The sequence below is a fragment of the Gavialis gangeticus genome, unplaced genomic scaffold (genome assembly GCF_001723915.1).
Source record: "Gavialis gangeticus isolate Ggan-Ray unplaced genomic scaffold, GavGan_comp1, whole genome shotgun sequence".
Lineage (NCBI taxonomy): Eukaryota > Metazoa > Chordata > Crocodylia > Gavialidae > Gavialis > Gavialis gangeticus.
This window is the reverse complement of record NW_017729032.1, coordinates 182,521,340-182,533,440: the sequence shown is the minus strand read 5'-3', so window position 1 is coordinate 182,533,440 and position 12,101 is coordinate 182,521,340. Positions and strand designations below refer to the sequence as shown.

General features: G+C 42.6%; 1 protein-coding gene across 6 annotated transcripts in view; it reads left to right on the top strand.

The window, feature by feature from the left end:
- SH3KBP1 (SH3 domain containing kinase binding protein 1) overlaps positions 1–12,101 on the top strand; it is a 470,950-nt gene that overhangs the window by 339,251 nt on the left and 119,598 nt on the right. For all 6 annotated transcript variants that reach the window (XM_019524798.1, XM_019524796.1, XM_019524797.1 and 3 more), the window contains one exon: positions 5,848–5,942. In XM_019524798.1, coding sequence (XP_019380343.1) covers positions 5,848–5,942 — 95 coding nt within the window. The remainder of the gene's footprint in view (positions 1–5,847; positions 5,943–12,101) is intronic.

Below are 12,101 nucleotides of genomic sequence, written 5' to 3'. Positions count from 1 at the left end.
CAGCGCCCAGAACTGGACACAGTACTCCATCTGCGGCCTGACCAGCGCTGCATACAGGGGAACAAGACCTCTCTGGACCTGTTAGTGGTGCCCCTGTTGATACAGGACAGGGTGCGGTTGGCTCTGCCTATTGCTTCGTTGCACTGGCGACTCGTATTCATCCTGAAGTCAATCATGACTCCAAGATCCCTCTCTGCCTCTGTGCTGCTGAGAGGGTCAGCCCCTAACCTATAACCATAACACCATTCCTGGCATGTTCTGCAGAGGCCTCATGTTACCCAGAACCTTCTTTTTACCCCTATGTATTTAAAAAAGGATTTCTTGTTATCCTTGATCCGGGTTGCTAGTCCCAGTTCCATCTCCGCCTTGGCCTTCCTAACAGCCCCCCTACAATCCTGAGCAACGGAGGTATAGTCCTCCCTGGTGATGGCCCCTCTCTTCCATTGGGTATACACCTCCTTTTTAGCTTTGAGACGTTCCTGGATTCTTTTGGTTAGCCATGGGGGCTTTTGAGCACTCTTGGCCCCTTTTGATCTGTCTTGGGATTGCCACCCTTTGGGCTTGGAGGATCGTCTCCTTCAGGAGCGACCACTCTTCTTGGACTCCCAACTCCCCACCCCTCCAGGACCTCAGTGCCTCCCCGACTAGTCTCCTTAGCTCAATGAAATCTGCCCTCCTGAAGTCCAGGGCTGCTGTCTTGCTGCAGGCCTTTGCCACCCTGCGCTGGATGGTGAATTCCAATAGGCAATGATCACTATCGCCCAGGTGATCAAGCACGCACAGTCCCCTCATCAGGTCATTGCTTGTGGCCAGGACCAGGTCTCACAAGATACTTCCACTGGTGGGACTGTGCACCTCTGGCTTAGATGGAGGTCCTGTAACATGGCTAGGAACCTACATGAGCTGTCAGACCTGGCTGACTGCTCTTCCCAGCAGATGTCCGGATAGTTTAGGTCACCCATGATGACCACGTCCGTTGACTTAACTGCCTCTGCTAGTTGACCTGAGAATTCCCGATCTAGCTTTTCTCCCTGGTTGGGTGGTCTGTAGTAGACCCCCACCGTTAAGTCCCTTTTCCCCCAACCCCCGTGTATTCTCACCCAGAATGTTGCACCTCACGAGATTTCTTTTGGTCCAATCCTCCAATTTGTCAACTAGAGGTATGCGTCCCCCTGGTGGTACTTTAAAAGGTCCTGGGGGTATGCAGGGGCAGAGTACCACCACCCTGTGCCGCTGCCTCACGGGAGCAGGGCTGGGGCAGGGCAAGAGCAGGGCTGTACAGACGCTGCACTTGCCACATCCCTGCTTTGCATCTGGCTGCTTGCCACCCCTCCCCCCCATGTCTGGCCTCTCACCACCCTCACTTCACATCTGGTTGCTCACCACTCCTCCCCCCAAACCCCCCAGTGCACTTACTAAAAAGCTGGCTGCCAGGGGTACACTTACTATAAAAGGTTGGAAACACCTGGTCTAGGTCACTCTGAATCCTAGCCCTACCCTCCAGCATATTTACTACTCCCCCCAGCTTGGTGTCATCTGCAAACTTGCTGAGGGTGCACTCTATGCCATCTTCCAGGTTGTTGATGATTGAACAAAACCGGCCCTGGGACCGACACCAGGGGACTCCACTTAAAACCGGCTGCCAACTAGACACCAAATGATTATTTACTACTCTCTGACTCCAATGCTGCAGCCAATTTTCTATCCACCGTACAGTCCATTCAGTCCATACTTCCTTAACTTGCCTACAAGACTGTTGCAGGAGACTGTATCAAACAGCCTTGCTATAATCAAGGTGCACCACATCCACCAGTCTCCTTGTGTCCATAGAACAAGTCACCTCATCATAGAAGGCAGTCAGGTTGGTCAGGCATGACTTGCTCTTGGTGAATCCATGCTGACTTTTTCTAATCACCCTTTTCTCATCCAAGTGCTTGCAAATGGATTCCTTGAAGATCTCCTCCATGATTTTTCCAGGGACTGATGTGTGACTGACTGGTCTGTAATTCCCTGGATTGTCCTTTTTCCCTTTCTTAAATATGGGCACTATGTGTGCCCTTTTACAATCATCCGGGACCTCTCCTGATCACCACAAGGTTTCGAAGTTGATAGCCAATGGCTCTGCAATCACATCAGCCAGCTCTCTCAGCACCCTTGGGTGCATCCCATCTGTACATTGACTTGTACATGTACAGCTTTTCTAAGTAGTCCCTAACCTGTTCTTTCATCATTATTGGCTGCTCACCTCCTCTCCAAACTGTGCTGCCCAGTGCAGTTGTCTGGGAGCAGCCCTTGCCTGTAAAGACAGGTAAAAAAGGCATTGAGCACTTCAGCCTTTTCTTCATCTTTTGTCACAAGGTTGCCTCCCCCATTCAGTAAGTGACCCACAGTTTCCCTGATCTTCCTCTTGCTGCTGACATACTTGTAGAAACCCTTCTTGTTACCCTTCATATCCCTTGCTAGCTGCAACTCCAGTTGCACTTTGGCTTTCCTGACTTCATCTCTGCACGTCTGAGCAATGCTCTTATATTCTTCCCTAGTTATTTCTGCAAGTTTCCACTTCTTATAAGCTGCATTTTTGTGGTGTAGTTTACTGAAGAGTTCCTTGCTCAGCCAAGCTGGTCTTCTGCCATACTTGCAAGTCTTCCTGTGCATCGGAATGGTTTGTTCCTGCACTTTCAGTAAGGTTTCATAGTTTCACAGTTTCTAGGGTTGGAAGGGACCTGAACAGATCATCAAGTCTGACCGCCTGTCCTGGGCAGGAACAAGTGCTGGGATCATAATACCCCAGCCAGGTATCTATCCAACCTCCTCTTGAAGACCCCCAAGGTACGGGAGAGCACCGCCTCCCTTGGGAGCCCATTCCAGAGCCTGGCAGCCCTAATCATAGAGTAATGCCTCCTGATATCAAGCCTGAACCTACTCTCAATCAATTTGTGGCCCTTATTCCTTGTTATCCCAGGTGGTGCCTAGGGGAACAGAGCCTCACCTGTTTTCTGCTGGTCCCCCTGGTGAGTTTATAGACGGCCACCAGATCCCCTCTTGGTCTTCTCTTGTGGAGGCTGAAAGATTCAAGCCTTTTAGTTTATCTTCGTAGGCCCTGGCATGCTGCCCCCTGACCATGCAAGTGGCCCTCTTCTGGACCCTTTCAAGGTTAGCCACATCCCTCTTGAACTGCGGCGCCCAGAACTGGATATAGTACTCCAACTACGCCCTGACCAGCACCGCATAGAGGGGAAGGATCACCTCCCTGGACTGGCTTGTGATGCATCTGTAGATGTACAGTTAGCCTTACTAACGGCTTCCTCACATTGGCAGCTCATGTCCATCCTGGAGTCAACAATGACTCCAAGATCCCTTTCAGCCACTCTGTTGTTGAGAAGGATGTTCCCCAGCCTATAGGTATGTTACAGGTTCCTTTTCCCTAGATGGAGCACCTTGCACTTGTCTGCATTGAATTCATTCTATTCTCATCCGCCCACCTCTGTAACCTGTCTAGATCTACTGGGATTCTGTCCTCCCCTCCAGTGGGCCTACTTCTCCCCACATCTTTGTGTCATCAGCGAATTTGGACAGCATGCTTTCCACACCCAAGTCACTGATAAAGATGTTGACTAGCACAGGGCCAAGGACTGAGCCCTGGGAAACTCCACTGCTCACATCCGTCCAGGCTGAAAATGACCCATCTACCACCATTCTCTGGGTGCAACCATCAAGTCAATTTACTACCCATCTGACTTTGTAGGCATCAATGCTGCAGTCGCCTAGTTTTTTTTATGAGCATGGGGTGAGAAACAGTGTCAAGGGCCTTCTTGAAGTCCAGGTAGACAACATCTACCTCAACGCCTGCATCCAAGGACTTTGTGACCTGGTCGTAAAAGGAAACAAGGTTAGTCAGGCAGGATCTGCTTGCAATGAACCCATGCTGACTGCCCCTAAGCATTACCTCCCATACTTCCTTAAAGTACAGCCCACTCTCCTAGACTTCTCTCCCCATCAGACTGGCTTCCCAGGGGACCCTGCCCACAAGTTCCCCGAGTGAATTGGAGTCTGCCTTTCTGAAGTCCAAGGTCCTTACTCCATCCTTCCTTTCCTCAGGATCCTGAACTTAATCATCTCATGGTCACTGCTGCCCAAGTTGCCATCCACTGCTACATTCCTCACCAATTCCCTGTTTGTGACCACCAAGTCAAGAAGAGCATGGCCCCTAGTTGGCCGCTCCAACACTTGCATCAGGAAGTTGTCCCCAGTACCCTCCAAAAACTTACTTGATTGCCTGCAAACTGGTGTATTGCCCACCCAGCAGATGTCAGGGTGATAGAAGTCCCCTGTGAGAGCCAGGGTCTGTGACCGGGAAACTTCTGCTAGCTGTTTGAAGAAAGCCTCATCCACCACTGCCTTCTGGTCTGGTGGTCTATAGCAGACACCCACCATGACATCATCCTTATTCCTCTCCCCTCTAACCTTAACACAGAAACTCTCAACACACCTATCTCCAGTTCCATAGTGGAGCTCTCAGTTAAATGTGGTCATGCAAGCCAGGAGAATTAGATTTTCAGCAAGTGTAACTTTTTTTCATGGGCTCTCAGAGAGGAGATGGAAGGATCCAAGATGTAACCCACAGACTGGTTTCAAATAATGATTAGACTGCTCTTCCCAAATCCTTCCTCTTCCCAAACCTTTTCCAAAGGATGTAGCTTCACGTCATCAATCTTTTGAGAGGGAATTTTTACTATCACTTAATATTAGGAAATTGTTATTGTAGGGCATTCAATATTTCTGAAAAGTGGTAGTATGAGAGGAGCTCATCCTAGCTTTTGTCAGTGAATCTTTCTAGCAAAATGTTCAGCATTCTCATCTGATCATAGTTTCTACCTAGGGTAGAGGCTATTGGCTAATAGACCCTGAGTTCATTTTGTTGTCTAACAGGAAGAGACCTGTGAATGAGAGAATCTGAGCGACTGATGTATGCTAGAAATTAGTAAATATTTAAACTATGTGTTGATGTATGCTTGTAGTTGCTTAATATTTAGACTATATATAGATGCGTGTTTGTAATTACTATCTAAAAATAGCTGTGTGGTGGTTCTTTTTGGTCTTGTTCTTGGTTTTGGTCTTTTGCACATTTTTATAAAAACCTGAAGTACACATTCCCAATTCCTTGTAAGGTGGCATGTTTGTCTTTGCTGCACTGCAACAAGATGCAGTTAACTGTCTCTTATGACAACTGTTTTAAAGAATGCTGAATAGAAGTGCTTAGCTTTTATTTTTTGCCTGAGAATTGCAAAGACTCCTCATTTGTAGACTATGAAAGAATGGAGGAAAAAGCTTTATAGTGAAGTTATAAAGTACCCATTAGCAACATATATACAAAAAGGAATTCTGAATCAGCTTTATTTTTTCCTTTTTAGTTCTTTTGAGTAACCAGTTTAGAAGTACTTATCTTACACTGCTAAGGGAAGGTTGGGTTAGCTGACCTCCTAGGTTGTTCTTTTTTGATTACTACATCTTTGAAAAAGTGTGCTGTTGTCAACATTTATGAGAGTAAGAAATACATACGCTTGATGGAAATTGTCCACAGTTCTAGAACTGTCTGGGTTTCTACAGAGCTTGATGCTTTTTTACAACCCCTGCCCCCCACCCCGAATGACAAATCTAGTTATTACCAGTACATAGCTTCTAAATATTTCATACAATTAATAGAAGTCCTTAATATAGAAAACAAAAAAAGCAAGAAGGTAAATTATTTGATATGTTGACATTTATGAACTATATTATGAAAATATTTATACTTGAATAAGCATATTATAAGATTATAATTTATCGCATTGCACATTTTCCTTTCAGTCAAGGAGTATTGCAAAGTAATATTTCCATATGAAGCACAGAATGATGATGAACTGACAATCAAAGAAGGTGATATCGTCACGCTTCTCAGTAAGGTAAAAGTACCATTTTCCTCCTATAAACAGGAGTACAGCTTTCAAAAATATGCATCTTCTGTCGCCTCTGTTGAACACTTATTTTCCATTTGCACCTTTGATAATCTCTGTGTTAGCTGTGGAAACTATATGGTTTTGGTAATAGAGGATTATAAAGAGTTGAGGAAAAAATTTGTTGTTGATTTCAGAGCTTCATTTGATAAAATTAAGTAAAGCACAATGAGTGTCTGTTCAGTTTATCAGTAATTATAATTCTCTTTTAGTTTGCACCCAGTTTATAGATGTTCATTAATGAGGGGTTAGTTTCATTTGTTAATGCAACAGAATGAGAACAGACTGGAAGAATGGTAAATACAGTAGAAGTGCACTGCTGTTTGTGCAGTATGTCTGAATGATTGGGGGGCAGAAAATAATTCATCTTCTGAAAACTCATACTTTTATCAAATGACAGGCACTGAGTAATCCAACTTTTACTAAATTGAAACAAATTAAATAGATGAGAGATTTGGAAACCACATTTTTTATATCGGGGTGTCAAACTAATCTGGCCCAAATTATGTGGGACATATCTATAGGCTGGACTGGCTGGATTTGGCACAGTGTGCAGAGCGCCTCCCAGGCCCTGTGCACCCTGCCTGGGTCAACTCTCAAAACCAAGGGGCGGCTCTGGCAGCAGGGTTAGGAGTTTTCATGGGATGGATCCAATCTGTAGGCTGTATCTTTTACACCCCTGTTTTAGATCAACAGAAATTCTCCGAAATACTAAGATTGCATTAGTGTTACAGAGGCCCAAACTGATGAAAACACTAAGTATTTACCTAATTCTAAGAGAGAGAGAGAGTGTGTGTGTGTGTGTGTGTGTTTAGAAGTAGCCAAAATTCTGCCAGGTCCTTAAAATCTGATTTATGTAAAAGTTTGTTTATATGTGTGGTAGGTAGGGTTGGAGTGTTGTTGTAGCTATGATAGTCCATGAAATGTGTGATGGGTAATTTTTTTGCTGATATTTTTTTATTGGATCTACCAGGGGCTTACAATAACTTTAGGAGGCAGCAGCAATGAGACAGGGGCTAGGTCACCTGTGGCAGCAGCAGCAAGCACCCCTCTTGTATCCCCTCAAAGTTGGCACCCTTATCGTTGGTCTGGTTGCCAATCTTTGATTGAGCTGCTGGGATTAACTGTATATTTGGAAGAGATGTTAGAAAACTGTTCAAGCACCAAGTGCCCTTCCTCATTTGTAGTTCTTTGCTAAGCTATTTCACTGGTCAGGGTAATGACAGAAGTTGATCAGAGTTTTTATTGGGAAGTGTCTCAAATAGAAGTATATGAATACTGTAATGAGTGGGTAACAAACCTAGTATCTGGAAACTAGCTGAAGACTTGCTTGTCATTTCTTGTTCTCTGTTTGACAGAGAGAATCTTTGGTATTTATGCAGCTTCCATAAGGAGGCAATATATTTAATTTTCCAGCAGGTAGCATAGTGGTGTGTGCTTTTACAATGCACACTTGTGTTAGATTTGTTTTTAGATCTGCAAAATTTCATTATGCAAACAGCCTATATTCTAATATAGTATGATGTTAAAGATAAACACACACACGTTTGTGTGTGGGTCAGACCAGTGGGTCATGTAGCTCAGCTTCTGTCTCTGACAGTGCCAGGAGTGGATGCCAGGAGTGGAAGCACTGAACTGGGTTGGTCTAAAGTGATCTATCCCCTATTTGTTACCCTCCCTGGCATCTACCATCATTGTTTTAGAGATGCCGGAAGACTGTTTTGTTATCTAGATGCTTTTGGTTGTACTATCTGCCTTTACTACCTTATCTGGTAATGAGTTCCACAACTAAAGCCAAAGAATGACAACAGAGAATTTCATGATTAGAAACATGTCCGCACAAGCACCATGTATAATTCTTAATTCCTGTGGGCGTGTCTGTGTGAGATGCTAACTGCATAGTAGCTGAATAATACTGCACAGTAGGATATTGCAGCACAAATAGTGCTGATGTGCTACTGCACAATATTATTAGGCAACTGCTCAGTAGTGTCACTAAAGGCATTCCCTGGCACTACTGCATAGTAACTCCAGTTTCTGAGTATTTATTTAGTACTTGATTATACAAGTACTAAATAAATGTATAGCAATCACTGCCCAGTAGCACCTGGTGCAGATACATCCTGTATGTATGTATTGTATGCGAGTGATAAACACACACACAAATTTGAGAAATGTTTCTGTGTTAAAAGAAAATATGATACAGTTCCAGGACCTATTGATAGATAAGTTTTTGGGTACAATTCAGCCTCAGCCCCTGATCATCAGGGGCTGGGGCTGATGGGAAGTTTTCATAGATTCAGAGATATTAGGGTCAGAAGGGACCTCAGTAGATCATCGAGTCCAACCCCCTGGGGTCAGATAACCCCAGCCAGGTTAGTGATGGGAAGTCTGTGAAATGATTATGATAGCTCAAAGCTCAAACACATCTTTCTATCATACCTGTCTAGTTCTTTTTCTTTAAATTTTTAGTTTTCATAGATTTTATAGACATTGGGCTGGAAGGGACCTCGGAAGCTCATCAAGTCCAGCCCCCCGCCTACTGCATCCAGTTTTGGGCTCCACAATTCAAAAAGGATGTGGAGAAGCTTGAGAAGGTGCAGAGAAGAGCCACGCGCATGATCAGAGGTCAGGAAAGCAGACCTTATGATGACAGGCTGAGAGCCATGGAGCTCTTTAGCTTGGAAAAGCACAGGCTTAGGGGTGATCTGGGGGCTACCTATAAGTTTATTGGGGTGACCTCCAGTATCTGGGGGAATGGTTGTTCACCAGAGCACCCCAAGGGATGACGAGGTTGAACGGTCATAAACTACTACAAGACCGTTTCAGGCTGGACATAAGGAAGAATTTCTTTACTGTCTGAGCCCCCAAGGTCTGGAACAGCCTGCCATTGGAGGTGGTTCAAGCACCTACATTGAACACCTTCAAGAGCAAATTGGAATAGTTTGTTAATAGATTATTAGGTATCTTCTCCCCTCTATCTTCTCCCATCTTTTTTCTATTGTTCTTTGTGCATGAGTAATATGACAATGTTTTATTAGAAAATAATACAAGATAGTATTAGCTTTTTTCTGTCAGAAGTTAGTGGGGGGTGGGGGAAAGAAAGGTGACCACTGACCCTGGCAGACAAAGACAGTAGGGGATCCTGGGGAGAGACAACACCCAAACTTATACTTAAATTCTGTGTTGGTTTCATTGTTGGTTTTCTGTTGGCTTAATTTCAGTTGTGCAAAATTAACATACCACTAATGATTGTATGCAACAGAAAAGGAGTTAATTTCGTCTTCAAGATTTGAAGTTAGGAGTTTTAGTTCACTCCTAACACTGAAGATTTGACAGAACCAGAGTTAAAAAGGTTGAAGGCCATCTCACGCTTAACATCCTATGAGACTAGTGTGGTTAATTTGCGGTTTCTGTAGCCACCAGCACACAAGGAAGTGAGTCGTGTGGTTAGTGTGGTTAATGACCGGTTGCCCACCTACAGCAGGGTTGACTTGGGGGGTGGCCTCTGACAGGAGTCAGGTGCAAAGCCCACAGTCACATGTCTCAGGCTGTTGCAAGATACCTCATCTTTGTGCCACTGCTCTCAAAAGCTGAAAAGAAGCTATTTAAATGGTCAGTTTTGTTTCTTGAAAGCTGATTGGAAAAGATTGAGGGTTAAAAATGAGTGGGGACAATCAATTGAAAGATTTATAGCAAATCACCTATAAAAATGGCTTGATAGTAGGTGGTTAAAGGATTAACTGTGTGGCAAGAGAATAAGTTGACATGGAAGTGGAGACATGGTCTATGCTACCAAGGACTGATTTTATTTTTAGGTTGAGCTGCAGCTACTTCATTATTTAAATTCTTCAGAGTTTCTTGTAAATTGGTTAGCTCCTGCCAATACACATCTGGGAAAACAGTACTGTTTGGAAATTCTCCTGTTTTTGGACTCTGCCAATATGTGTTATTCTGAATGTTGTTTCTACCTCTCCAAAAACTGTTATCATGTTTGAGATTACATTTCGGGTAATTTCTGTACAACTTCTACTTTAAAAAGTTAAAACAACCCAGATATAGAAAATTACCTTCACATTCAGCAGCAGTCATGTTGTTGATATGCCTGCAATATGCTGAGTATTTTCCAAAGGAAGAAGAACAGCATGACAGTGCATAAGTGAGCAGCAAATAAGCAGTTAATTTAACAAATGTAAATGAATGGAACAAAATACTTTAACCAAGTTCAAGTTATTCTTCAAGACTGGCAGTGTATCAGTAGCTTTTAAATCAGCTGTTAGATAAAAACACCAAAAAGCCCTACTGAAGCACCTGTTCTATACAGATGCTGCAGATCCAGGTTGAACTAATGTTCTGCTTCTTCCAGTAATGCTGGTGTCTCCACTCTCAAAACAGCAGGAAAGGGAAAAATAATGTATTTCAGCATGTAGGCTATCATAATTTAACAGACATGCATGTCATTATATGTATGTGTCTGCTTAAAGCACACAGCGTGCATGATTTACCATATTATGTGGACTGTAATTTTTTAAATATCTCTTTATTGATCTTCTGTAAAGTCTCTGCCAAAACAAAGGAAAACTATAGGTTTGCCAAAAGAAACCAGCCTTGGTGGTATCCTTATACTCTAATAAAGTTGAACAGAGATTCTTCACTGATGGATGTATAGAGCAATTAAAAGAATTGTTAAGTTGCCAGTGAATATTACACGCTGGTCTGGCAACTGATTTAAAAGGCAAAGTTCATCTAAAATGGTTTGACTATGCTTTTGTCTTAGATTTCATGTGACCGTATGTCTGTAAGAAGTAATTTGGATAGCTTTTCTACTAACCAGTAGTAAAATCAGAGTATCAAAATGAAGTTGAACTTGTCTACTTGGATGAAAAGTTAAACAGGAATCTTGCTAATTTTGGTTCTCTTTACATATCCTTTCTAAAAGTTTAATTTAAAATTAGTAAGTTATGCATGCCTAGAAACTGCTTCCTCCAAGTGTAGCTCTTTATCCTTGAAAACTCTCTGTGACATTACAGTCATCCCTTGAAATGGAAGTCACGATTCATCCTTTCTACTGTACACTAGTCAGTTAAAAAACAAAAGAAACACAATCTTGCATATAAATCATTTGGAAGAGAAGAAAAAAAAATTCATGAGTAACTTTATAGAAGGTCATAGTCATTTACATTTTGCCGTTAGAATGCAGCTGATGTAAAATAGTTAATTGTATTCAGATGAGACTACAATGTTAATTTAAGTAAGTAAATTTTAACAGATAAATCAAACTTATATTATTCCACATAGACAGGGTAATTAAAATGAGTCAATATTATACTACTTTTTTGGAATTCTTTATTCCATTTGCTTCATACTCCTTGTTTTTTGTTAATCGATATGTAATCTTTTTTGCTAACTTTACTTCTTTTGGCCTGAATTATGCCAGCACAGCTATAATAGAGGTCAGATTTGTAAAGACTAGTAGCTTTCTGTAGAAGTCACTTAAATGTTGAAACCAGTACTTCGTTGACCAGATTGGTTGAATTCTGTGAGATGTCTGGTGTCCAGGAAAAGTCCTTGCTTACATACAGCATTTCCTGACAACTTGGGAAGGCTACAACTGTGCTATTGGGCCAGTGGTACTGAGTTTCATTTTCTTCCATTCTGCCACACCTGTATAAGGTACAAATAGGTCCGTGTGTAAGCAACTTGAATTGAGGATTTGACTAGGCTGAATATGGTAAATTAGCTCTGTTTCTTTCAATAGTGAGCTATCCCAGTTTCACTTAACATAGTTTAAGAGTGAAAATACAGTTACCGCTTGTCAGATGCCTCTACAGTATGTCTCCCACCCATTTTAACTCTTAAATTATTTGTTTATCCATTCCCCTTGTATAGTTACAGTGTTTTAGTGTAACTAATCATATTTACTTTACTTCTTGAGTTTGACTTTATTACTAACTCACTTGCTAACTCATTAATTACTTGGCATTTGCTGCTGCTAGTGTATCTTTGAGGGGCTAGTTCTACTCTTAGTAATGCACAAAACAGAACTTACTTTTGCAAATTAGAATTGGTTTGGGAAAAATGCAACTCCTTTGGAAATCAGCTGGTTTA